The sequence below is a fragment of the Conger conger genome, chromosome 14 (assembly GCF_963514075.1).
Source record: "Conger conger chromosome 14, fConCon1.1, whole genome shotgun sequence".
Lineage (NCBI taxonomy): Eukaryota > Metazoa > Chordata > Actinopteri > Anguilliformes > Congridae > Conger > Conger conger.
Window position 1 is genome coordinate 218,762 of NC_083773.1, and position 22,772 is coordinate 241,533.

The following is a 22,772-nucleotide window of genomic DNA, read 5'->3' on the forward strand; positions in this document are numbered from 1 at the left end:
ATACATTCATTTGAGTCCATTTTGAATACTTTGCATGATGATCTGCTTAGACATTGATTAAAAGTCTGATTAAAATTGTATCTGAGCGCACAGCTCCTCTCAACACTGTATTGCAAATCTGTGGAGAGATCTCAAGCATGCTGTACACGCAAGGAGGCCGAAGAATATTTCTGAGCTAGAGGTGTTCTGCTAGGAACAATGGGGGATGGATGTTTGTGCATTGCTCTATTAGAAAATGGCTATGAAGTCGCATGGAAGCTCATGTGTTCAGATGGGATTTTTCTCTTGGTTTTGTGACTGGTAGTTTAGCCATAATGCATGAAGCCTGACAGCAGCTCTGGTCTCTCCTCAATTATAATGTAATTGGCATAATTAACATAATTAATTGGACAGGCTAGCAGTTATGGTTCTGCAATGGTTCACTGTGCTCATTTTCATTAGTCTTAAGCGGCCCCTGAATGTTCCCTCGTCCACATGTGAGTGCTGTTTCTGTGAGCTGATGCTAATGCTACAGTAACTCTAAAGGACAGGCATTCTCCCTGCTAGCAGCTCGTAATGTGCTCCACTTATGCACAGTTCCTGAGAATACCTTGTATACGATGAAAATGTGTGAGGCATCCAGACTGAAGCGGTAATGCAGTGGATGGTAACGCAGTAGATGGTAATGCAGTAGATGGTAAGGCAGTAGATGGTAAGGCAGTAGATGGTAATGCAGTGGATGGTAATGCAGTAGATGGTAATGCAGTAGATGGTAATGCAGTGGATGGTAACGCAGTAGATGGTAATGCAGTGGATGGTAAGGCAGTAGATGGTAATGCAGTAGATGGTAATGCAGTGGATGGTAATGCAGTAGATGGTAATGCAGTAGATGGTAATGCAGTGGATGGTAATGCAGTGGATGGTAAGGCAGTAGATGGTAAGGCAGTAGATGGCAGAATGAGAATTGGCTGGGTTTCCGTGAGCAATTCCTTTGCTGTGGCAGCTTCTGAGGAACGATCTGTGAGCAGAATGCAGGACGGACGGATTACGGGAGACGCATCCAAATCTCCTTTTGGGAGACTGCCTGGCTATTATCATTGGCCTATTTGTCTTTCAGGATGTTTACTAACTCAGTTTCTTTGAAAGGCTTTTTTGAGAGCTGTTGTGCATTATTAATGTGCTGGACCAGGCCCAACCCCGCTCTGTGAGGCCTTACTGTGAGGCTCCTGACCTCTCCTGCCCTGAGGCTTAGGGTCAGTACTCAGGGTTAGGCTTAGGGTCAGTACTCAGGGTTAGGCTTAGGGTCAGTACTCAGGGTTAGGCTTAGGGTCAGTACTCAGGGTTAGGCTTAGGGTCAGTACTCAGGGTTAGGCTTAGGGTCAGTACTCGGGGTTAGGTTTAGGGTCAGTACTCAGGGTTAGGCTTAGGGTCAGTACTCAGGGTTAGGCTTAGGGTCAGTACTCAGGGTTAGGTTTAGGGTTAGTACTTTGGGTTAGGGTAAGTACTCAGGGCTGCTGCAGGATTCAGTGTCCTGAGGAATCAGGAAATGTACTGTGAAACAATACAGCGTACTGTACCTACTGCTACACTGCCCTCCGATCATTTATCACAAACATGTGAGACCATGTGCGCTCGCCTCGTCGTGATGTGAGGAAATCGTATGTTGTGAACACCGGCCTGTTAACCTGAGGGGCCTGTTAACCTGAGGGGCCTGTTAACCTGAGGGGCCTGTTAACCTGAGGGTCCTGTTAACCTGAGGGTCCTGTTAGCCTGAGGGTCCTGTTAGCCTGAGGGTCCTGTTAGCCTGAGGGGCCTGTTAGCCTGAAGGGCCTGTTAACCTGAGGGTCCTGTTAGCCTGAGGGGCCTGTTAACCTGAGGGTCCTGTTAGCCTGAGGGTCCTGTTAGCCTGAGGGTCCTGTTAGCCTGAGGGGCCTGTTAACCTGAGGGGCCTGTTAACCTGCGGGGCCTGTTAACCTGAGGGTCCTGTTAGCCTGAGGGTCCTGTTAACCCGAGGGTCCTGTTAGCCTGAGGGTCCTGTTAGCCTGAGGGGCCTGTTAACCTGAGGGTCCTGTTAACCCGAGGGTCTGTTCACCTGAGGGTCCTGTTAGCCTGAGGGTCCTGTTAACCCGAGGGTCCTGTTAGCCTGAGGGTCCTGTTAGCCTGAGGGGCCTGTTAACCTGAGGGTCCTGTTAGCCTGAGTGTCCTGTTAGCCTGAGGGGCCTGTTAACCTGAGGGTCCTGTTAACCTGAGGGTCCTGTTCACCTGAGGGTCTGTTCACCTGAGGGTCTGTTTGAATCCCGGTCTCTTTCTGCTCTCCCTGTCTTCAAAAGCAGCTGCATCCACAGAGGAAATGAACTCCTGTCCTGTCTCTGAGCACAAACAGAAATGTCGTGTCTCTGAGCAAACAGAAATGTCCTGTCTCTGAGCAAACAGAAATGTCCTGTCCCTGAGCAAACAGAAATGTCCTGTCTCTGAGCGCAAACAGAAATGTCCTGTCTCTGAGCAAACAGAAATGTCCTGTCTCTGAGCGCAAACAGAAATGTCCTGTCTCTGAGCGCAAACAGAAATGTCCTGTCTCTGAGCAAACAGAAATGTCCTGTCTCTGAGCGCAAACAGAAATGTCCTGTCTCTGAGCGCAAACAGAAATGTCCTGTCTCTGAGCACAAACAGAAATGTCCTGTCTCTGAGTGCAAACAGAAATGTCCTGTCTCTGTCCTCCGTACAACATACGGAGAATCCGCCCCTTTCTCACCCCCTACTCGACCCAGCTCCTGGTCCAAGCGATGGTTCTGTCCCGCCTGGACTACTGCAATTCCCTCTTGGCTGGCCTCCCAGCGTCCGCCATCAGACCCCTCCAACTCATCCAGAATGCAGCAGCTCGTCTGGTCTTCAACCTTCCCAAATACTCACACGTCACCCCCCTGCTTACTTCCCTCCACTGGCTGCCTGTCATGGCTCGCATCAAATTCAAAACATTGGTGCTAGCCTTCCAAGCAGTTAAAGGGTCTTCCCCAGCTTATCTACAAAAAATCATCAGACCCTACACCCCTGCCAGACCTCTTCATTCAGCCTCCACAGGCCGCTTGGCACCTCCCCCTCTCCGAACCTCCACCTCACGCTCACGACTACTGTCTGTTCTGGCTCCACGGTGGTGGAACGAACTCCCCGTTGAGGTCAGAACTGTAGAATCTCTCCCCACCTTCAAGCGCAAGCTGAAGACACACCTCTTCAAGCAGCACCTCTGCCCGTCCCTCCCTACCTCCCTGTGAACCTTAATTGTTGTCTCTGTGATGTGCTTTGTGTATCGGTATTTTTAGTTGGCTAGGTAGCAGTGTTTGGATAGTTCACTTTGGTCACTTTTGCTCTGTTTGTTTGTTTATTTGTTCTCAAAAAAACAAAAAAAAAACAAGGCCCTCGTCCTTATCTTTGTTGTACAGGTAGCAGTTGAAATTGTACTTCCCTCTAGGGTCTTTCAGCGAACTTATCCCTGGTTATGGGTAAGCACTTTGTTGTACGTCGCTCTGGATAAGAGCGTCTGCCAAATGCCAATAATGTAATGTAATGTAACTGGGCATGGCCTAATCACTGATTCTACGCAGGTGACAAAGCAGATTTTATTTATTACGTGCAGGCAGAATAGCTGCCTTATATTTGCATATGAAAGAAAGGATTAGGTTTAAAAGCCAATGTCCATTTACATTAAATGGTTGGCATTTATATAGCACCCTTATCTAAAGCGCTGTACAATTGATGCTTCTCATTCACCCATTCATACACACACTCACACACCGACGGCGATCGGCTGCCATGCAAGGCGCCGACCAGCTCGTCAGGAGCATTTGGGGGTTAGGTGTCTTGCTCAGGGACACTTCGACACAGCCCGGGTGGGGGATCGAACCGGCAACCCACCGACTGCCAGACGACTGCTCTTACAGCCTGAGCCATGTCGCCCTCAGTCATTAGGTTTGACTGAGGGGAGAGATGGCTCATTTCAGTGTGATTGGTTCTCTCAGGTCATTGGCTGTGTTAGTACATCAGGCTTCTCTTCAGCTGTCCTATGGCACAGGCTCACAGGTTCAGGCTGGGTGTTAGATTGTGATGTCAGCACACTCGCATTTGAACGCATTTTTCTGTCGTCACAAAGTGCAGAAATCAATCTTGCGTGATTATTGTATCCCTTCTATGTCCGTTTAGTGTGCGTGAGTGTGCGTGAGTGTGCGTGAGTGTGCGTGAGTGTGAGTGTGTGTGAGTGTGTGTGAGTGTGTGTGAGTGTGTGTGAGTGTGTGTGAGTGTGTGTGAGTGTGTGTGAGAGTGCGTGAGAGTGCGTGAGAGTGCGTGAGAGAGTGTGAGAGAGTGTGAGAGTGGGGGGGGGCACTGCGGCAGACTGGAGTTAACGCCCCCCCCACACTGCTGCTAACCCAGCGGTCTCTGGGCTGGGAGATGAGAGAGACAGATCCTGGCAGCATGAAGGATAGTGGTGCTTAGCATAGCAGTAACTTTGCATGCCTTACCATAGCGTAGCTTAATGCAGCATAGCTTAGCATAGTATAGTTTAGTGTAGCATAGCTTAATGCTGCATAGCTTAGTATATCTTAGTAAAGCATATCTTAATGCAGCATATCTCAGTATAGTAGAGCTTAGTGTAGCATGGCTTAGCATATTTTAGCATAGCATAGCTTAATGCAGCATAGTTTAGCATAGCATAGCTTTGCATAGCGCAATGTTTTGGCAGTGTGCTCTGCCCACACGCTGGACTCGTTCAGCTCAGTAATAGTGAAATGTCCAGGAGATAAAGGAGAGGAGGGGGAATCGACCGCGAGGAGGGGGAATCGACCGCAGTGAAACTATTCAGTTAGCGCTGCGTCCTCATCCTCATTATCTTCCTCTCCTCTCTGTTCTCTCTCCTTCTTCTTGTCTCTGAATATAAGCAGCACCCTGAAATGTCTGTGTGCCTTTTACGTGTGCTCTCACCTTTCTGTAGTGTGTACTGTAGTGTGTAGGGCATGGTAATCTGTGTGTAGTGTAGTGTGTAGTGCATGGTAATCTGTGTGTAGTGTAGTGTATAGGGCATGGTAATCTGTGTGTAGTGTAGTGTATAGGGCATGGTAATCTGTGTGTAGTGTAGTGTATAGGGCATGGTAATCTGTGTGTAGTGTAGTGTATAGGGCATGGTAATCTGTGTGTAGTGTAGTGTATTGGGCATGGTAATCTGTGTGTAGTGTAGTGTATAGGGCATGGTAATCTGTGTGTAGTGTAGTGTATTGGGCATGGTAATCTGTGTGTAGTGTAGTGTATAGGGCATGGTAATCTGTGTGTAGTGTAGTGTATTGGGCATGGTAATCTGTGTGTAGTGTAGTGTATAGGGCATGGTAATCTGTGTGTAGTGTAGTGTATTGGGCATGGTAATCTGTGTGTAGTGTAGTGTATTGGGCATGGTAATCTGTGTGTAGTGTAGTGTATTGGGCATGCGAATCTGTGTACTGTAGTGTGTAGTGTCTGGTAATGTGTGTGTAGTGTAGTGTGTACTGTAATGTGTAGTTCATGGTAATCTGTGTGTAGTGTAGTGTGTAGGGAATGGTAATCTGAGTGTAGTGTAGTGTATAGGGCATGGTAATCTGAGTGTCGTGTGTAGTTCATGGTAATCAGTGTGTAGTGTAGTGTATACTATAGTGTGTAGTGTATGGTGTCATTTCAGAGTGCTCAGGTTGAGGCGAAGCTTTAACCATAGTTTACTAAACAAACAATGTGCATCATCGTAGACACATTATTCCCTGGGGAATATCTTCCACAAGTGAAGAGATAATGATGTTCAAGCTTGTTCAGAAAGCGCTAAAGCACCACTTTGTGTGGGTTCTTTAATGGTTTTAAATGTGTTGTGGTCTGGCAAATGTTGTGCTATATATATTTGTTTTTCACATGGATCAGTTGTTGGCCTTGTGTCGATATCACCGTCTGTCATACTGGCTTTTTTCCCGGTGTCTCATGGGAAAATGTGAGTCCTCGGCCAGCAGTCTGATCTGATTGGCTGAAACCTTGCTCCCTGCTGAGAGCCAACAGTTTCATGCAGTCTGTCACACAGCTCAGCAGAAGTAACTGTGCGGTAGACGTTGGCTGAATTAGAAGCACGAGAGTTTCTACGGTTGGTGCAAATTGTGCTTTAAAATCCAGGAGCAGAATATGCTCACTATAGAGGTGAGAATGCAGGTGAGGAGAAGGTGTGTTTTCTGATTGAGAGAGCAGTTGTAGCTCCGCCCACCTCCACATTGTAGCTTTGTCTGCTCTCAGCCCTGTGCTATAAATAATGACGTAATGATGATTAGCTTTTACTGACTAATTAAAATCTGGCTGGGGGGATCTCATCATTAAGGTGTGTTGGTAAGATGTAGTTCCAGAGGCAGTGTGATGGAGTCATTACCCCCGGTGCCTGAGGAGTCCAGTGCAGTCGCATAATGTTGTGCGTTTTTCTCATCCTGCCACTGCCGGGATAATCTACTTCAAAACAGCTACTTCATTTGATTTCATTTATTTCAGTGTTTCCTGTGAAACCTGAACCCTCGCTCCGCCGGACGCATGCTGGTCTGCATCTCCCAAGCATTCAGAACTCCTCACTGTGCAATAACCGCTGTGTCTGCTTAGCACATGATTACTTGCATGTATGTTGCCTTTGACACAAAAAGATTACAAATAATTTAATGCTAATTAGATTAGGTGTGCTGTGGGGAGGTGTGAGTATTTCTGATGGAATTCTCAGACGGTCTCAGCTGTCTCTGTAGAAGTCCCTGTGATTGCGGCTCCTTGGTGTTTTTGTGCCTAAAGCACTTCCTGTTAGAACAGAGAGAGAGGATTCTCCTGCCTGATCATTTTAAAGTGTCAATCAGTCAGTGGCCATGCCCCAAGCCAAATCAGAGGTCTCCAACCTTTCAGTTATTCTGATCATGGCATCTTAAAAACATCTGCAGTTGTCTGGGAAAGATGTGCCTTTCAGCAGGATCATCCAGTGCTGTGATGCAGCTCTTCAGGTGAATTGCGGTGCTTGTGCTTTGAGTCAGAGACTGGAGAGCTTTATCTGGGAGGAACTTCAGCTCAGTGTGGGATTGTGCAATGTGCCAGTGATGGGGGGGGGGGGGGGCTTCAGAAAGGGTTAGGTTAGGGTTAGCATTAGCCTAGAGTTAGGGTTAGGTTAGGGTTAGCGTTAGTTTAGAGTTTGGGTTAGGTTAGGTTTGTAAGAAATCTTTCTTTCCCAAGTTGTCCCATGTTAGGTTTGCGCTAGAATTTGGTCCCTCTTGTGTTGGTGTTTTATGTGCGTTGGTTCAGTCCTCTTGGAAATACAGTGCTAAGTTTGAGAATCCAGTGTTTCTCTAACCTGTCTCTCTCCTCCGGTGTCTAGTTATTATTTGTTTGAAGGCCCAATATGTCTAGTGCCTCAAGTCCATGGTGAAGAAAATTAGCCACCAGGTGTGTGTCTGTCTCCTATAGTTAGGGTCAGGGTTAGTTGTAGTTTAGGGTTAGGGTTAATTTTAGAGTTAGAGTTAGGGTTAGTTTTAGTTGAGGGTTAGGGTTAGTTTTAGGTTATGCTTAAACTACCTTCAGAAGTGAATCCGCTCATCTCTCTGCAGTTATTAATCAGCCTTGTGTGCCATGTAGCATTTCTCCTTTATTTGTGAAACGGAGCAGGCTGAGCTCTTATAAGCAGTGTGAGAGTGAGCCAGCAGTGAGGCTGATGGATGAGCAGGGGCTTCTGGGTAAATGGGGCATGTGATTAAGGTTTGAGAGTGAATGATGGCTGAAAGGGGAGTTTTTATGGGCACTGTGATGTCATAAAAGAAAAGACAGCTGCAGAGGCACACAAAGCAGTGTGAGTGAGAGAGGTGTGTGTATGTGATTAGAGTGTGTGTGGTGTGTGTGGTGTGTGTGAAGTGAGTGAGTGAGTGAGTGAGTGAGAGAGTGAGTGAGAGAGTGAGAGAGTGAGAGAGTGAGAGAGTGAGAGAGTGAGAGAGTGAGTGAGTGAGTGAGTGAGTGAGTGAGTGAGTGAGTGAGTGAGTGATGGCTGAGAGCGCTGCAACCTCACTGTAGCTGTGGGAAGTACAGAGGGATGGTGGGGCGGGAGGGGCATCGCTGTGAGAAACAGGAGCTGCACCATTGTGCTCCTCAGTGCCCTCACTATGGCGACAGCCAGACGGGCTCTGAGATCTGTGTGTGTCCCAGGAGGAGCGGTTCGGGCTGCTCTGTGCTGCTCTGTGCTGCTCTGTGCTGCTCTGTGCTGCTCTGTGTGTTGATTCTGTGGTGGGGTGTGCTGGATTCGAGTCTGTGCATAACTGATGTGTCTCCCTGCTGTAAACGGGGGATGCCTCTATGCTCATGGGGGCGTTCATCCGCAGGCTGTGACAACGTCTCCTGGCTGTGTTCCTTCTGTACACTATATTTATCAAGCCAAAGATTCTGGCTGTGTGGGGTATCAGGGCTAAGATTCTGACTGTGTGGGGTATCAGGGTTAAGATTCTGACTGTGTGGGGTATCAGGGCTAAGATGCTGGCTGTGTGGGGTATCAGGGCTAAGAGGATGCTCATGGGACCCCAGCCACTGTATGCTCTTCTGGTCAGCAGCAGGGGGTGCTGTTACCCCTCTCCCTCTGCAGCTGCTGGGAGTAATCTGAAGAGTAGGATCCCATCACTGTGTGTGTGTGTGTGAGAGTGTGTGAGAGTGTGTGAGAGTGTGTGAGAGTGTGTGAGAGTGTGTGTGTGTGTGTGTGTGTGTGTGTGTGTGTGTGTGTGTGTGTGTGAGAGTGTGTGAGAGTGTGTGAGAGTGTGTGTGTGTGAGTGTGTGTGTGGGTGACACACACACACACACACACACACACACCCTGTGGTGATAAAAGTTTGACTGATTAGAACAGCCATAATGCATGATGCAGCATTATGTTGCATAATAGTATTTTGGATGTGCATTTTAAATGACTTGATATTCTAATATGTAGTGTTATTGTTAAAAAACAATTGGCAGCTTGAGATGAATTCACAATGAATATCAATTACAATAATGATATTATTTAAAATAGGTGCTCCATTAATGAATATGAATGAAATGAAATGAAAATGAATTTCATTGGTGACAGAACTAATGCAGACTAATGGCTGCTTAATGCCGTCCCTGCTGAATATCTTCTCTCTCTCAGTTTGGTCTTCATTTCAACCTCAGTATCTTACCCGTTTCAAAACCGTCTCACTGCCATTCTGCAGGTCTACTGCAGTGCCATGGGCTCACCAACGAACCATTTTAGTCTGTCTGAAAACAGGCGTGAACGTGCAGCTCGACCGCCAGGTGCACGTAGAGAGGGAACCATAAGGCGACCAGAGCTGGCAGACCGGAGTGGTCTAGCTGGGGAGTAGAGAGTGATCAAGGATTGTATGTAAGGTGGGGCAGTCCCCTTAGCAGCCTGAAATGCCAACACTAGGGCCTTGAATCGGATGCGTGCGGCAATAAGAAGCCTTTATCCTTGTTTGAAATCAAGACAGTCAGAATGGCTCGATTTATTATCATTATGACAGTGAACCCTTGTAAGAGACTGAACAATCTCTTACATCTCACATGGTGAGAATCTGTTTTATTGATACTGTGACACATTGCAAAACTGTAAACAGAAAACACATGCAGGGCAATCAGCTGTAAATCACCAATAGATCACAGTATAGTTCATGTATTCTTTATGAATATCAAACATGTAACTGTAAACTGAAATGGCATGAAGAATTACAATATTGCACAATTGCACAGCTGTTTCCTTCTGAATGTTTGTATGATTGATGATACTGGGGGCTGCGCTCTTCGACCAGGCTCAGCCGCTGTAGGACCATGGCTGGTTACATGGAGACCACGTGCATCTGTCCTCTTCTGCCTCTTCTTCTCTTTTGTGCTCTTCTTCGAACCATACCACCATACATCCGTACTCCTCTTCCTCTTCCTCTTCCTTGTGGAGGAGCAGGCACCTGCCCCTGTTCAGTGTTTGCCTGGGCGGGTTCCTCCATGAAGGTGTAGTGCTGTAGTAGTACTGTAGATCAGTAAGTGTAGTGCTGTAATTGTGTTGCACCTGTACCCTACAGTCATTTGACAGTAATTTGACGGTGTGACTGGGTGATCTCAGATGTGGGAAACTTCCCTTCGTAAGTAAAGTCCAAGATTCATCTGACAATTTATTAATTGACATTACATCAATACCATGTCACTTAAATTTCGGGAGTATCTACTTGACATATACAAAATGGTGCATCCAACCATCATAAGATGACATACACAAAGAGTAATTGCACAGATGTGTTGTAAAACAGAAGACAATGTATCTATTCTGATCAGCAAGACTTTGTGATTGATAATTGGGCCAACTCTAGACAATTGTACTTCATCATTTGCATAAATGTGCTTCACATTTGCTATCTGTAGAACGCAATGAGAAATGGTGTTCTGCTGAGAACAAGTGATGTTATGGTTATTGTTTTGAGAACGTTAATTGTCATTCAACATTTGGGCCAAAGCGATTGAAAAACTGTAACTAGTTAATGTTGGCAAGTGGGCGAAATGGATTATTAAGGCAAGTTCTCAACCAGGGATTTTATTTTTCTTGAATATTAAGATATCCTTGTGTAAAAACTAAGGAAATTTTGAAATGCATTTGTTTGGTGAGAGAGTTTTAGCTGTGGTGCAGTTGGGGTAAGAGAGTTTTATCTGTGGGGCAGTAGAGTGCGGGGTGTGCTGTATTGTGATTGGCTGTTGTAGGTTGAGCCTGGGTTCTGGTCCAGTAGCTGTGCGCAGGGTGGGTGTTTGTGTGGAAACATGCGGCCTGTTTCCATGTGGGCTCCTTGGACTTCAACAATCATTAGGTTTTAAAGATACACATGCACACACACACACACACACGGACCGAGAGAGAGAGGGAGAGTGACAGTGGGAGAGAGGGAGAGAGGGAAGGACAGAGAGACGGTCAGTGACAGAGAGTAGCAGCAGGTGGTCAGCTCTCCCCTGTGCTGTTCCCTCACTCTCCCGCCATGTCCCGCAGGAATAGAAGCTTCACTTTCGGCGCCTATGGGGGGTAAGGAGCATTATTTATCATATTTATTCATATTTATCACATCTCTAACTTCCTCCTGCATAGCTTTGTGAGCTGGTATCGGTTCAGTGTGGGGAATTTGGTGAGCGGGTATCGGTTCAGTGCGTGGAGTTTGGTGAGCTGGTATCGGTTCAGTGCGTGGAGTTTGGTGAGCTGGTATCGGTTCAGTGTGTGGAGTTTGGTGAGCTGGTAAAACCAAAAGACCAGAGGTTCATGGGGGTGGGTAAAATAGCAGACAGGCTTTAGCTGGTGAAGGGAGGAATGGGATTTAGGTATGATCAGACCCTGTCCTCCACTGCAGCAGACACACAGTATTTGTGTATAGTGTGTGCGTTTTGGGGGAATAGAGTATTATTATTTTATTAAAGGTATCCTGTGTGAATGGATGTGACTGGCAGTTTGTGTGTGTCAGGTTGGGTCAGGTGTGTGTGTGTTTGTTTGTGAGTGTGTGAGTGTGTGAGCGTGTGAGTGTGTGAGCGTGTGAGTGTGTGAGCGTGTGAGCGTGTGAGCGTGTGAGCGTGTGAGCGTGTGAGCGAGTGTGCGAGTGTAATGTTTGAGTGTGCGAGTGTGTGTGTGTGTGTGTGTGTGTGTGAGTGAGTGTGTGTGAGTGTGTGTGTGTTTGTGTGTGAGTGTCTGTGAGTGTGTGTGAGTGTGTGTGCAATGTGTGTGCAATGTGTGTGCGTGCGAGCGTGTGTATGCGTGTGTGCGTGCGTGTGTGTGTGTGCGTGCGTGCGTGCGTGCGTGCGTGCGTGCGTGCGTGCGTGCGTGCGAGCGTGAGTGTGTAATGTGTGTGTAATGTGTGTGTAATGTGTGTGCGTGCGTGCGTGCGTGCGTGCGAGTGTGTGTGTGTGTAATGTGTGTGTAATGTGTGTGCGTGCGTGCGTGCGTGCGAGCGTGTGAGTGTGTGAGTGTGTGTGTGTGTAATGTGTGTGTAATGTGTGTGCGTGCGTGCGTGCGTGCGAGCGTGTGAGTGTGTTGGCTGCTCTGCGGGTGTTTTGTACCACAGCTCTCATCTGTTATTCCACACCTCTGCCGGAGAGGGGGCCAGCATTCCAGCTTCTGTGTGCGAGGCTCCACCCCCATGGTGCCTGCTCCAATAGCATGCAGTCCTGCCACTCCACCCCCCCTCAAAAAACATGCCCAGTTTAGCAACCTGGCCTACGACTATCATTGCTAATGTAGGAGTGAGAGAGTGAGAGAGTGAGAGAGTGAGAGAGTGAGAGAGTGAGAGAGTGAGAGAGTGAGAGAGTGAGAGAGTGAGAGAGCGAAAAAGCCTAAACTGGTTCTGAGCTCACGCTCTGGGGATATCAGATTACTGGATCACTTTATTGTGCTTGTGCAGGAGCTCTTTCCCCAGCTCCTACATCACGCAGGGCTTCATGGCCTAGAGGGGCTTCATTCTCCCTGTGTAGCCCTGGCCTTGGGCTCCACATCAGCACTGCAACACCACATGGGCAACACCACATATGAAATCTATTGAAAACGTATCTTCAATTCTTGCCTCATTGCGTTTTGGTATAATATATTTCATTTCAAAATGTAATTGTCCAATTGTAAGAGAAACCCATCGAGTCAGCATTGCTGAGCACCTGCCTTCGCTTACAGAAGCCCTAAAGTGGGCCACTGGAAATTAGTGCAGACACTATGGGGCCAGTGCAGAAACAGAATCAAGTGTCTGTGACAGCGATGTAGCCTCACTGGGGTTGTGTGGCGGACATTACATCACATTACACTACATTACAAGGCATTTAGCAGACACTCTTATCCAGAACGACGTACAACGAAGTGCAGATCAAACACAGGAACAAGTGTGAAGAGGACCCTAGAGGACAGTACAGTTCTGTGACCTAGCGTGACCATACAGATACAATCGAAACCCTTGAAGAATCCATCAACTTACAAGCTAGCATAACACGGTTGGCAGCTAGAATACCCCGAGTACAACAATACAATACAATATCTGGGAGTATGTCTTCATGCTGTGTGTGTGGCAGACATGTTGGAGGGTTAGAACTCCACTTCTAACCCTCGTCAACTGTTCTCCATTTTCTCCTCTCTCCTCAGCACACCTCCCCCACCATCTCAGTCCTCGCTCACTGCTGATGACTTTGCGGTATTTTTTGACAAGAAGGTTGCAGATATCTGCAGCACCTTCGCGACCACCACCACTTCTGTGCCTGCCTCCATTTCTGTGTCTGCCCCCTGTTTCTCCTCTTTCTGTCCCCTTACAGATGCTGATGTGTCTCACCTCCTGCTCTCCCACCGCCCTACTACTTGTGCCCTGGACCCCATCCCCTCAAACCTCTTTCAGGCAATCACGCCTGACATCCTCCGGTTTGTTACCTCCCTTGTTAACTCCTCTCTGTCCTCTGGCTGCTTTCCCTCATCATTCAAGAGGGCCTACATCACCCCGCTCCTAAAGAAACCCACTCTAGACCCCTCCTGCATTCAAAACTACCGTCCGGCATCTCTCCTTCCTTTTCTATCCAAATCCATTGAACGAGCCGCCTCCAACCAACTCTCTTCCTTCCTCTCTCAGAATAACCTGCTGGACCCCCACCAGTCCGGCTTCAGACCTGGCCACTCGACGGAGACTGCACTCCTCTCTGTCAACGAGTCCCTTCAGGCTGCACGAGCAACCTCTCTCTCCTCTGTCCTGATCCTTCTTGACCTCTCTGCGGCGTTCAACATGGTTAACCACTCCATCCTCTTAGCCTCCCTGGCATCTACAGGGATCTGTGGCACAGCCTTAGAGTGGCTCCAATCTTATCTCTCTGGCCGGTCCTCCCAGGTGTCCTGGGCTGGAGGAGTGTCAACCCCTCGCCCCCTTGTTACAGGAGTCCCCCAGGGCTCAGTCCTTGGACCCCTCCTCTTCTCCATCTACACGAGATCCCTTGGCCCCGTTATCTCTGCTCATGGCATCTCATATCATTGCTATGCCGATGACACCCAACTCTTTCTCTCCTTCCCCCCATCAGACACACAGGTCTCTACCTGTATCTCCGCCTGCCTGAGAGACATCCAGAGCTGGATGGGCAACCACCACCATCTAAAGCTCAAACCAGATAAGACGGGGCTGATCTTCATCCCTGCTTTAACCTCTCCCTTCTCTGATTTCTCCATCTCACTAGGGGATACCACAGTGACCTCATCCCCTAGTGCAAGAAACCTTAGAGTGGTGATGGACAACAGGCTATCCTTCTCCAAGAACATCGCTACGGTGACCCGGGCGTGCAGGTTCTTCCTGTACAACATCCGGAGAATCCAACCCTTTCTCACCACCTACTCCACTCAGCTCCTTGTTCAAGCAATGGTCCTGTCCCGCCTGGACTATTGCAATTCTCTGCTGGCTGGCCTTCCAGCATCTGCCATCAGACCCCTACAACTCATCCAGAATGCTGCAGCCCGTCTGGTATTCAATGTTCCCAGACATTCACGTCACCCCCCTGCTCAGCAACCTCCACTGGCTGCCTGTTATGGCTCGCATCAAATTTAAAACTTTGGTGCTCGCATACCAGGCAGTTAAAGGATCAGCCCCTGTGTATATTCAATCCCTTATCAAGACCTATACACCAACAAGACCCCTCCGTTCTGCCACTTTGTGCCGTCTGGCGCCTCCCCCTCACCACACCTGCACTTCACGCTCACGACTGCTGTCTGTCCTGGTCCCACGGTGGTGGAATGACCTCCCGGTGAATGTTAGAACGGCAGAGTCTCTGACCTCCTTCAAGCGCAGACTGAAGACCCATCTCTTCAGGCTACACCTTTCCCTCCCCAACTCACAATCACTGTGATTAGCCTTAGACCGTAGTGGCACTTATGTATAGATATCGTTACTTGTATAGGTATTGTTGTTTTTATTGGCTGTTGTTGTATTCTAGCTGCCAACAGTGGTATGCTAGTTTGAAAGTTGATTGTACTCTTCAAGGGTTCTGAATTTCTGTATGTTTACACTAGGACTCGGAACTGTACTGTCCTCTCAGGTCTACTTTTGCACTTGTTCTTGTGATTGATTTGCACTTTGTTGTACGTCGCTCTGGATAAGAGCGTCTGCTAAATGCCACGTAATGTAATGTAATGTAATGTAATGGGTTTGAGTGGCAGACATGTTTCGGTATTTTTTAGTTGTATCGGTATTTTTTAGTTGGCTAGGTAAGCAGTGTTTTGATAGTTAACGTTGGTCACTTTTGCTCTGTTTGTTTGTTTCTTGTTTAAAAAAAAAAAAAAGAAAAAAAAAGTTGGCCCTCGTCCTTATCTTTGTTGTACAGGTAGCAGTTGAAATTGTACTTCCCTCTAGGGTCTTTCAGCGAACTTATCCCTGGTTATGGATATGCACTTTGTTGTACGTCGCTCTGGATAAGAGCGTCTGCCGAATGTAATGTAATGTAATGTAACATGTTGGATGTAGTCACACTGGGTTTAAATGGCAGACATGTTGGATGTCGTCACACTGGGGTTGAAATCGTAGATGGTAAATGGCAGGCATTTATATAGCGCCTTTATCCAAAGTGCTGTACAATTGATGCTTCTCCATTCACCCATTCATACACACACTCACACACCGACGGCGATTGGCTGCCATGCGAGGCCCCGACCAGCTCGTCAGGAGCATTTGGGGGTTAGGTGTCTTGCTCAGGGACACTTCGACACAGCCCGGGCAGGGAATCGAACCGGCAACCCTCCGACTGCCAGAGGACTGCTCTTACTGCCTGAGCCATGTCGCCCCGCCCCGTTTGAGTGGCAGACATGTTGGATGTAGTCACACTGGGTTTAAATGGCAGACATATTGGATGTAGTCATTTTTACATTTTTTGTAATTTGGCAGACGCTTTTAATCCAAAGCGATTTACAAGTGCATAGGTTCTACCACAAGTCAAAGCATCACATCCAGAACTAGGAAAAATACACATGGAATGCTGTTCAAAACATATAGTCATCATAAGTGCAATTTTATTTTATTTTATTTTATTTATTTTTTTGGGGGGGGGTTAGACAAGGATAGGGATATCAGAAAGGAGGGGCGGGGGAAATCAGGAGGGAGAACTTAGGTAGAGTTTGAAAAGGTGTGTTTTGAGTCTGCGTCAAAATAGGGGGAGGGATTCTGAGGAACCAGAACGGAAAACAGGCGTGAACATGCAGCTCGACCGCCAGGTGCACGTAGAGAGGGTTTAAATGGCAGACATGTTGGATGTAGTCACACTGGGTTTAAATGGCAGACATGTTGGATGTAGTCCCGCTGGGCTTGAGTGGCAGCCATGATGGATGTAGCCACATTGGGGGTATGTCCCATTATTTTTCACTCCACCCTCCTTAACTCTGCATGTGTGGGGCGACATGGCTCAGGCAGTAAGAGCAGTCGTCTGGCAGTCGGAGGGTTGCTGGTTCGATCCCCCGCCCGGGCTGTGTCGAAGTGTCCCTGAGCAAGACACCTAACCCCCAAATGCTCCTGACGAGCTGGTCGGTACCTTGCATGGCAGCCCATCGCCATTGGTGTGTGTGTATGTATGTATGTATGAATGGGTGAATGGAGAAGCATCAATTTTTTGCCAAGGCCACACATATCACCATTGTCTGCTACAGATCTTACATGTGGTATTTAAAGATACAGTAGCCTGCAAAAACATTTCTCCCATACGCAATTTCATAAACATTTCTTTAGATTAGTGAAACGTAGCCAAGCCTATATTATTCAGTGTTCACACTGAGAAACAATTATTTCCCCTCTGTAACATCTGTAATAAATGTATTGGTAATAAATGTCAGTCAGAAATAGGATGCATTCATCCATGCATGTTCATGTACTGAAACACCGGTAGCTGCCAAGCTTATTTAGAGTCAGTTTATGTACAAGGTATTTTGAAGAAGTAAGGCAGTATAGTACTGTCCCATTGTGATGGCCTAACACTGAAATACTGAAGAAAATGTAATCACTACATTGCTACATGCCTAAAAAAGCGGTTAAGAAAAAAAGCAAGAATTAGAGCCGGAATTATATCAGCCTTCATGTATATTTCAGGTTAGGGTTAGGGTTAGGGTTAAGGTTAAGGTTAGGGTTGGGGTTTTGGTTAGGGTTAGGGTTAGCGTTAGGGTTATGACATCACCATAATCAGATGCAAAGTGCAGAAATTAATGTGAGTGAATGTAACAGCCCAGCATAATGCTAAATAAATATTTATATTCTGTTCAGAACAAGGAATAATTGTTCTCCCAGAAAGAAGGCTCTCCCTGTTTTCATTCTGCGGGCTTTGCTGAAAATGTGTCACCAGAATGAGTCTACTGCATCTCTCATCTGCAGGGGCTTTATGCAGTGTGCTGGGTTAGTCTGCTGGGTCAGTGTGCAGCATGCTGGGTCTGTGTGCAGTGTGCTGGGTCTGTGTGCTGGGTCAGTGTGCTGGGTCAGTGTGCAGCATGCTGGGTCAGTGTGCGGTGTGCTGGGTCTGTGTGCAGTGTGCTGGGTCAGTGTGCTGGGTCAGTGTGCTGGGTCTGTGTCAGTGTGCAGCATGCTGGGTCAGTGTGCGGTGTGCTGGGTTAGTCTGCTGGGTCAGTGTGCAGCATGCTGGGTCAGTGTGCGGTGTGCTGGGTCTGTGTGCAGTGTGCTGGGTCTGTGTGCTGGGTCAGTGCTGGGTCTGTGTCGGTGTGCAGCATGCTGGGTCAGTGTGCGGTGTGCTGGGTCATCATGCTGACTTTTAAAAGTATGATCACCCTGTGAATGTATTGAATCTGCCGTTAGTTACTGCTGGTTGTCTATGGGAGGGGGGGCTGGTTCTGGTTCTGCTGGTGTTTTGGGAGTGCTGGTTGTGCAGACTCTTCACAGTGAGGTGATGAGGGATAGGCGGGCTGGTGTTTATGTGGGAGGGTTCGAGCAGAGCCCTGCTGTAAATACAGCAGCACACAGGCCTGGACCAGCGCCGGGGCTGGAGTGGGAGTGCTTATATAACCATATGTTTGCGCTGAAATGGTCACGTGTCTCCACTGGCCGTCCAGTCGCAGGGTCTGGGTGCAGACCCCCTCCAGTGAGCGGGATTGAGAGCCCGGAATGCTGCAGCGTCACAGAGCGGGATTTAGAGGCAGGAACGTTGAGACGGGAATGCTGAGTAGTGCTGGAACAGGCCGTGTGTACAGACACGCTCACGCACTGACAGCCTGTGTGTACAGACACGCTCACGCACTGACAGCCCGTGTGTACAGACACGCTTACGCACTGACTGGCTGTGTGTACAGACACGCTCACGCACTGACAGCCCGTGTGTACAGACACGCTTACGCACTGACTGGCTGTGTGTACAGACACGCTCACGCACTGACAGGCTGTGTGTACAGACACGCTCACGCACTGACAGCCCATGTGTACAGACACGCTTACGCACTGACTGGCTGTGTGTACAGACACGCTTACGCACTGACAGGCTGTGTGTACAGACACGCTCACGCACTGACCGCCCGTGTGTACAGACACGCTTACACACTGACAGGCCGTGTGTACAGACACGCTTACACACTGACTGGCTGTGTGTACAGACACGCTCACGCACTGACAGGCCGTGTGTACAGACACGCTTACACACTGACAGCCCGTGTGTACAGACACGCTTACGCACTGACTGGCTGTGTGTACAGACACGCTTACACACTGACAGGCTGTGTGTACAGACACGCTTATGCACTGACAGCCCATGTGTACAGACACGCTTACGCCTCGTCCTGCCTGGCGTCTCGGTAGGAGATGGACCGTTCTCTGTGCCAGCTCTCAGTGCTGTCTGATGCCTGTCTCAGTGCTGTCTGATGCCTGTCTCAGTGCTGTCTGATGCCTGTCTCAGTCCTGTCTGATGCCTGTCTCAGTGCTGTCTGATGCCTGTCTCAGTGCTGTCTGATGCCTGTCTCAGTGCTGTCTGATGCCTGTCTCAGTGCTGTCTGATGCCTGTCTCAGTGCTGTCTGATGCCTGTCTCAGTCCTGTCTGATGCCTGTCTCAGTCCTGTCTGATGCCTGTCTCAGTGCTGTCTGATGCCTGTCTCAGTGCTGTCTGATGCCTGTCTCAGTCCTGCCAGACTGTGTGATGAGTTTCTCAGTTTGGGGTGTGTGTATTTCTACAGATTAGTGGGAATCGCATTTTAGTCACATTTCTTCCACTAATGCAGGCAGCACTGTTTATACATATTAACATATTGACATATTAACATTTAACGCTGGTTTCCCACACTTTGGCACTGCTTCAGGCCTGTGTCTGTGGAACGCTGCCAAAGGGCTGCTCATCTCTCCAGAGTGTAATAAACCAGCCCCTGAATGTATCTAAACAAGCTGACCAGCGCCATCAAGTGCTTTCACTAAATAGTGATTTTCCAGATGTGTGTGAGAACATGAGGTGTGTGTTTGTGTGTTGCTTTGTGGGTGGGTGTGTGTGAGTTTGTGTGTCTCTGTGTGATTGGCCAAGAGGTTTTCATCACTGTTTTCTTGCAAAATATAATTTCAATGTCATGGTAAACAGAGACATGAATTGGGGAAATTAAGAAATTCAAACATCAAATAAGAGCCTTATTTAAGAGATTGCTGTGTGCTGTTTAATTTGTGTGCAGTCGCTCATCTGTGATCTTTAAACTGGCACTCTCTCACACACACACACGCTCACACACACATTCACTACTATTATGGCATTTTAGATAAACTGATGCAGAAGTAAACAGCAGCACACACACTCACACACACACACAGACACGCTCACACACATTCACACACACACACTCACACACACACACTCACACACTCGCTCAAAATGGCTCCTGCTGTTTCCATAGTTTTCTTCCATTGTCACCCAGTGTAAGGGTTCTGTCATGCTGTGTGGAAATGTGGATTGATATATTAAACATTTGAAAGGGTTTTTGTGTATACAGCAGAGGCAGTGTACTTATGTAAATGTAAATCAGATGTGTGCTGTTGTTTGAATATTGTCAGGTGAGGTTGTCTCTGTATTACTCCAGTCCTGTGTATGGAAGCCTGGCTTTAATTCGATTTTTTTTTTCTTGTCTTTTCAGAGCTGACAAGACCTTCACCAAGGCCATCAGTATATGGTGAGTGCCTAGTTTCAGCTATAAGAGCTGTAGATTGGGGAATCTCTTTATGGACTCTGAATCTCTGAATTTACTTGGTGTAGTCAGTGGCAGTGGTCCCCACACTCAGTCCTGGGGCCCCTGCGTATTTGTTCCAGCCACGATTGTTATCACAGAACTTTAACAAGTTGTACATTTTTCTTATTTGCTTTTCATTATTTAAATTATTTACCCTCTTAAGCCAAATCTTCTCAGACATAGCTATGCATACCATGAAGAATAAAACTCCCATGTTGTTATCGTGCTATATTGCAAACGATTACATAAAAAGAGGCCACCTTTTTTATCAAATGTTAGACAGAGGTTAATCAATGCAAGGGCTCCTAATTAGGTTGCTGAACACATGGCACACTGGCTGATTTCTTTCACAAATTTATCGACACAAAGCAGGTTTGGCTCGTTATCACTTAAAACATTTTTGAATGGATAATAAGCAATAGTACATTACATTACATTAATGCCATTGGGCAGACGCTCTTATCCAGAGCGATGTACAGTTGATTAGACTTAGCAAGAGACAATCCTCCCCTGGAGCAATGCAGGGTTAAGGGCCTTGCGTGCGGATCTTAGTGTGGCCAATCCGGGATTAGAACCGCCAACCTTGCGGGTCCCAGTCATGTACCTTAACCACTAAGCTACTTGGCCGCCCCCCTCATCACTCACACCTGATTACTTTGTCTCCTTCTTTGAAAAGAAGGTCGACGCCATTCGCAATTCCTTCTCCCAACCCTCTCCCCCTGCTCAAAAAACCTACTCTTGACCCCTCTGCTCTGAGCAACTACCGGCCTGTCTCTCTTCTTCCCTTTCTCGCCAAAACTCTGGAACGGGCAGTCTGCTCCCAACTGTCCACTTATCTTCTTCACAACAATCTCCATGACCCCAACCAGTCCGGCTTCAAGAGTGGCCACTCCACTGAGACCGCCCTGCTCGCGGTCACTGAGGCACTCCACTCTGCTAAAGCAAAATCCCTCTCCTCTGTTCTCATCTTCCTCGACCTGTCGGCCGCCTTTGATGCATTCAACCATGAGATTCTGCTCTCATCGCTGTCTGGGATGGGTGTCACAGGATCTGCACTTGCTTGGTTTTCCTCCTACCTCTCTGGTCGCTCCTACCAGGTGACTTGGAGGGGCTCAGTCTCCGACCCTCACCCCCTACAAACTGGAGTCCCGCAGGGCTCAGTTCTTGGGCCTCTCCTCTTCTCACTATACACCATGTCTCTTGGTTCTGTTATCTCTTCCCATGGCTTTTCTTATCACTCTCACGCTGATGACACCCAACTCTTTATTTCCTTCCCCCCCAACACCCAAGTCACCACACAGATCTCTGCCTGCTTGGCTGATATCTCTGCGTGGATGACTTCCCACCACCTGAAGCTCAACCTTGCCAAAACTGAGCTTCTCTACATCCCTGCTAAGTCCTCTCCGTCAATCGACCTCTCTCTGACTCTTGAGGACTTTGTAGTTTCCTCCTCCCGTACGGCAAAGAATCTTGGGGTGACTCTTGATAACTGCCTCACCCTGGCTCGACAAGTATCCTCCACTGCCAGAACCTGCAGGTTCGTTCTGTATAATATACGCCGTATCCGTCATCTCCTGACGGAGAAAGCCACCCAGCTCCTAGTCCAGGCGCTCGTCATTTCCTGCCTGGATTACTGCAACTCCCTCCTAGCCGGTCTCCCAGCGTGTGCCATCAAGCCCCTCCAGCTGGTCTAGAATGCTGCAGCCCGCCTGATCACCAGTCAGCCCAGGTCGGCTCATGTCACCCCGCTTCTCATTGGCCTTCACTGGCTTCCTATTGCTGCACGCATCCAATTCAAGGCCCTAGTGTTGGCATTTCAGGCTGCTAAGGGGACTGCCCCACCTTACATACAATCCTTGATCACTCCCTACTCCCCAGCTAGACCACTGGCGGTCGAGCTGCACGTTCACGCCTGTTTTCCGTTCTGGTTCCTCAGTGGTGGAATGACTTGCCTACCGCTTTGGATTAAAAGCGTCTGCCAAATGACTAAAATGTAAATGTAAAATGTAAACTATAAACGCAGGCAGAGGGTGAGTGTTAGTGAGCCTTTTTCAATGATAGGGAGGGATTTACAATGGTCTTGTAACAATGTTTTAACACAAAAATCTTGCCTATTTTACCTTTAAAAGTATGTTGCCTATTTTACGTAATAGCTTGCAATGTAGCACAAACACAATATGAACAATATGAGCATGGGAATTTTATCATTCCTGGCCTTGTCTGACATAATGTGGTTTAACCCCTTGAAACATAAATAACACATAATTAAGAAAACATAACTGCTTGTTAAAGATCTGGGACTGCATTTGTGATTGGATCAGAAACCAGCATACACAGGGGTCCACCACTGCACTAGAGTGATAATAATACTTCACTTTTCCTGGAATATGGAGCTGTTGTCATGGTGATTATTCATAATGGCTTTGGCACCTCCCTCAGCTGTGTAAAATGTTTCTTTTTCTTGTATTAATATGAACACGTGTATATTGCTCATATTGATCTGAGCTCTGGGTATTTGTCCATTCAGTCTGTGTGAGCTGAACCCAACGTCACGGCCAGCTGCTACTGGCGCTGT

General features: G+C 47.8%; 1 protein-coding gene across 2 annotated transcripts in view; it reads left to right on the top strand.

The window, feature by feature from the left end:
* The window catches only part of rap1gapb (RAP1 GTPase activating protein b), a 60,663-nt gene that overhangs the window by 5,664 nt on the left and 32,227 nt on the right, over positions 1-22,772 (top strand). Inside the window, exons 1-2 of one of the 2 annotated variants that reach the window (XM_061219452.1) lie at positions 10,909-11,059; positions 20,105-20,140. In XM_061219452.1, the coding sequence (XP_061075436.1) occupies positions 11,016-11,059; positions 20,105-20,140 (80 nt within the window). In that variant the 5' untranslated portion in view covers positions 10,909-11,015. Of the gene's footprint in view, positions 1-10,908; positions 11,060-20,104; positions 20,141-22,772 lie in introns of those variants that run through there. The other variant, XM_061219458.1, reaches the window with a different exon arrangement.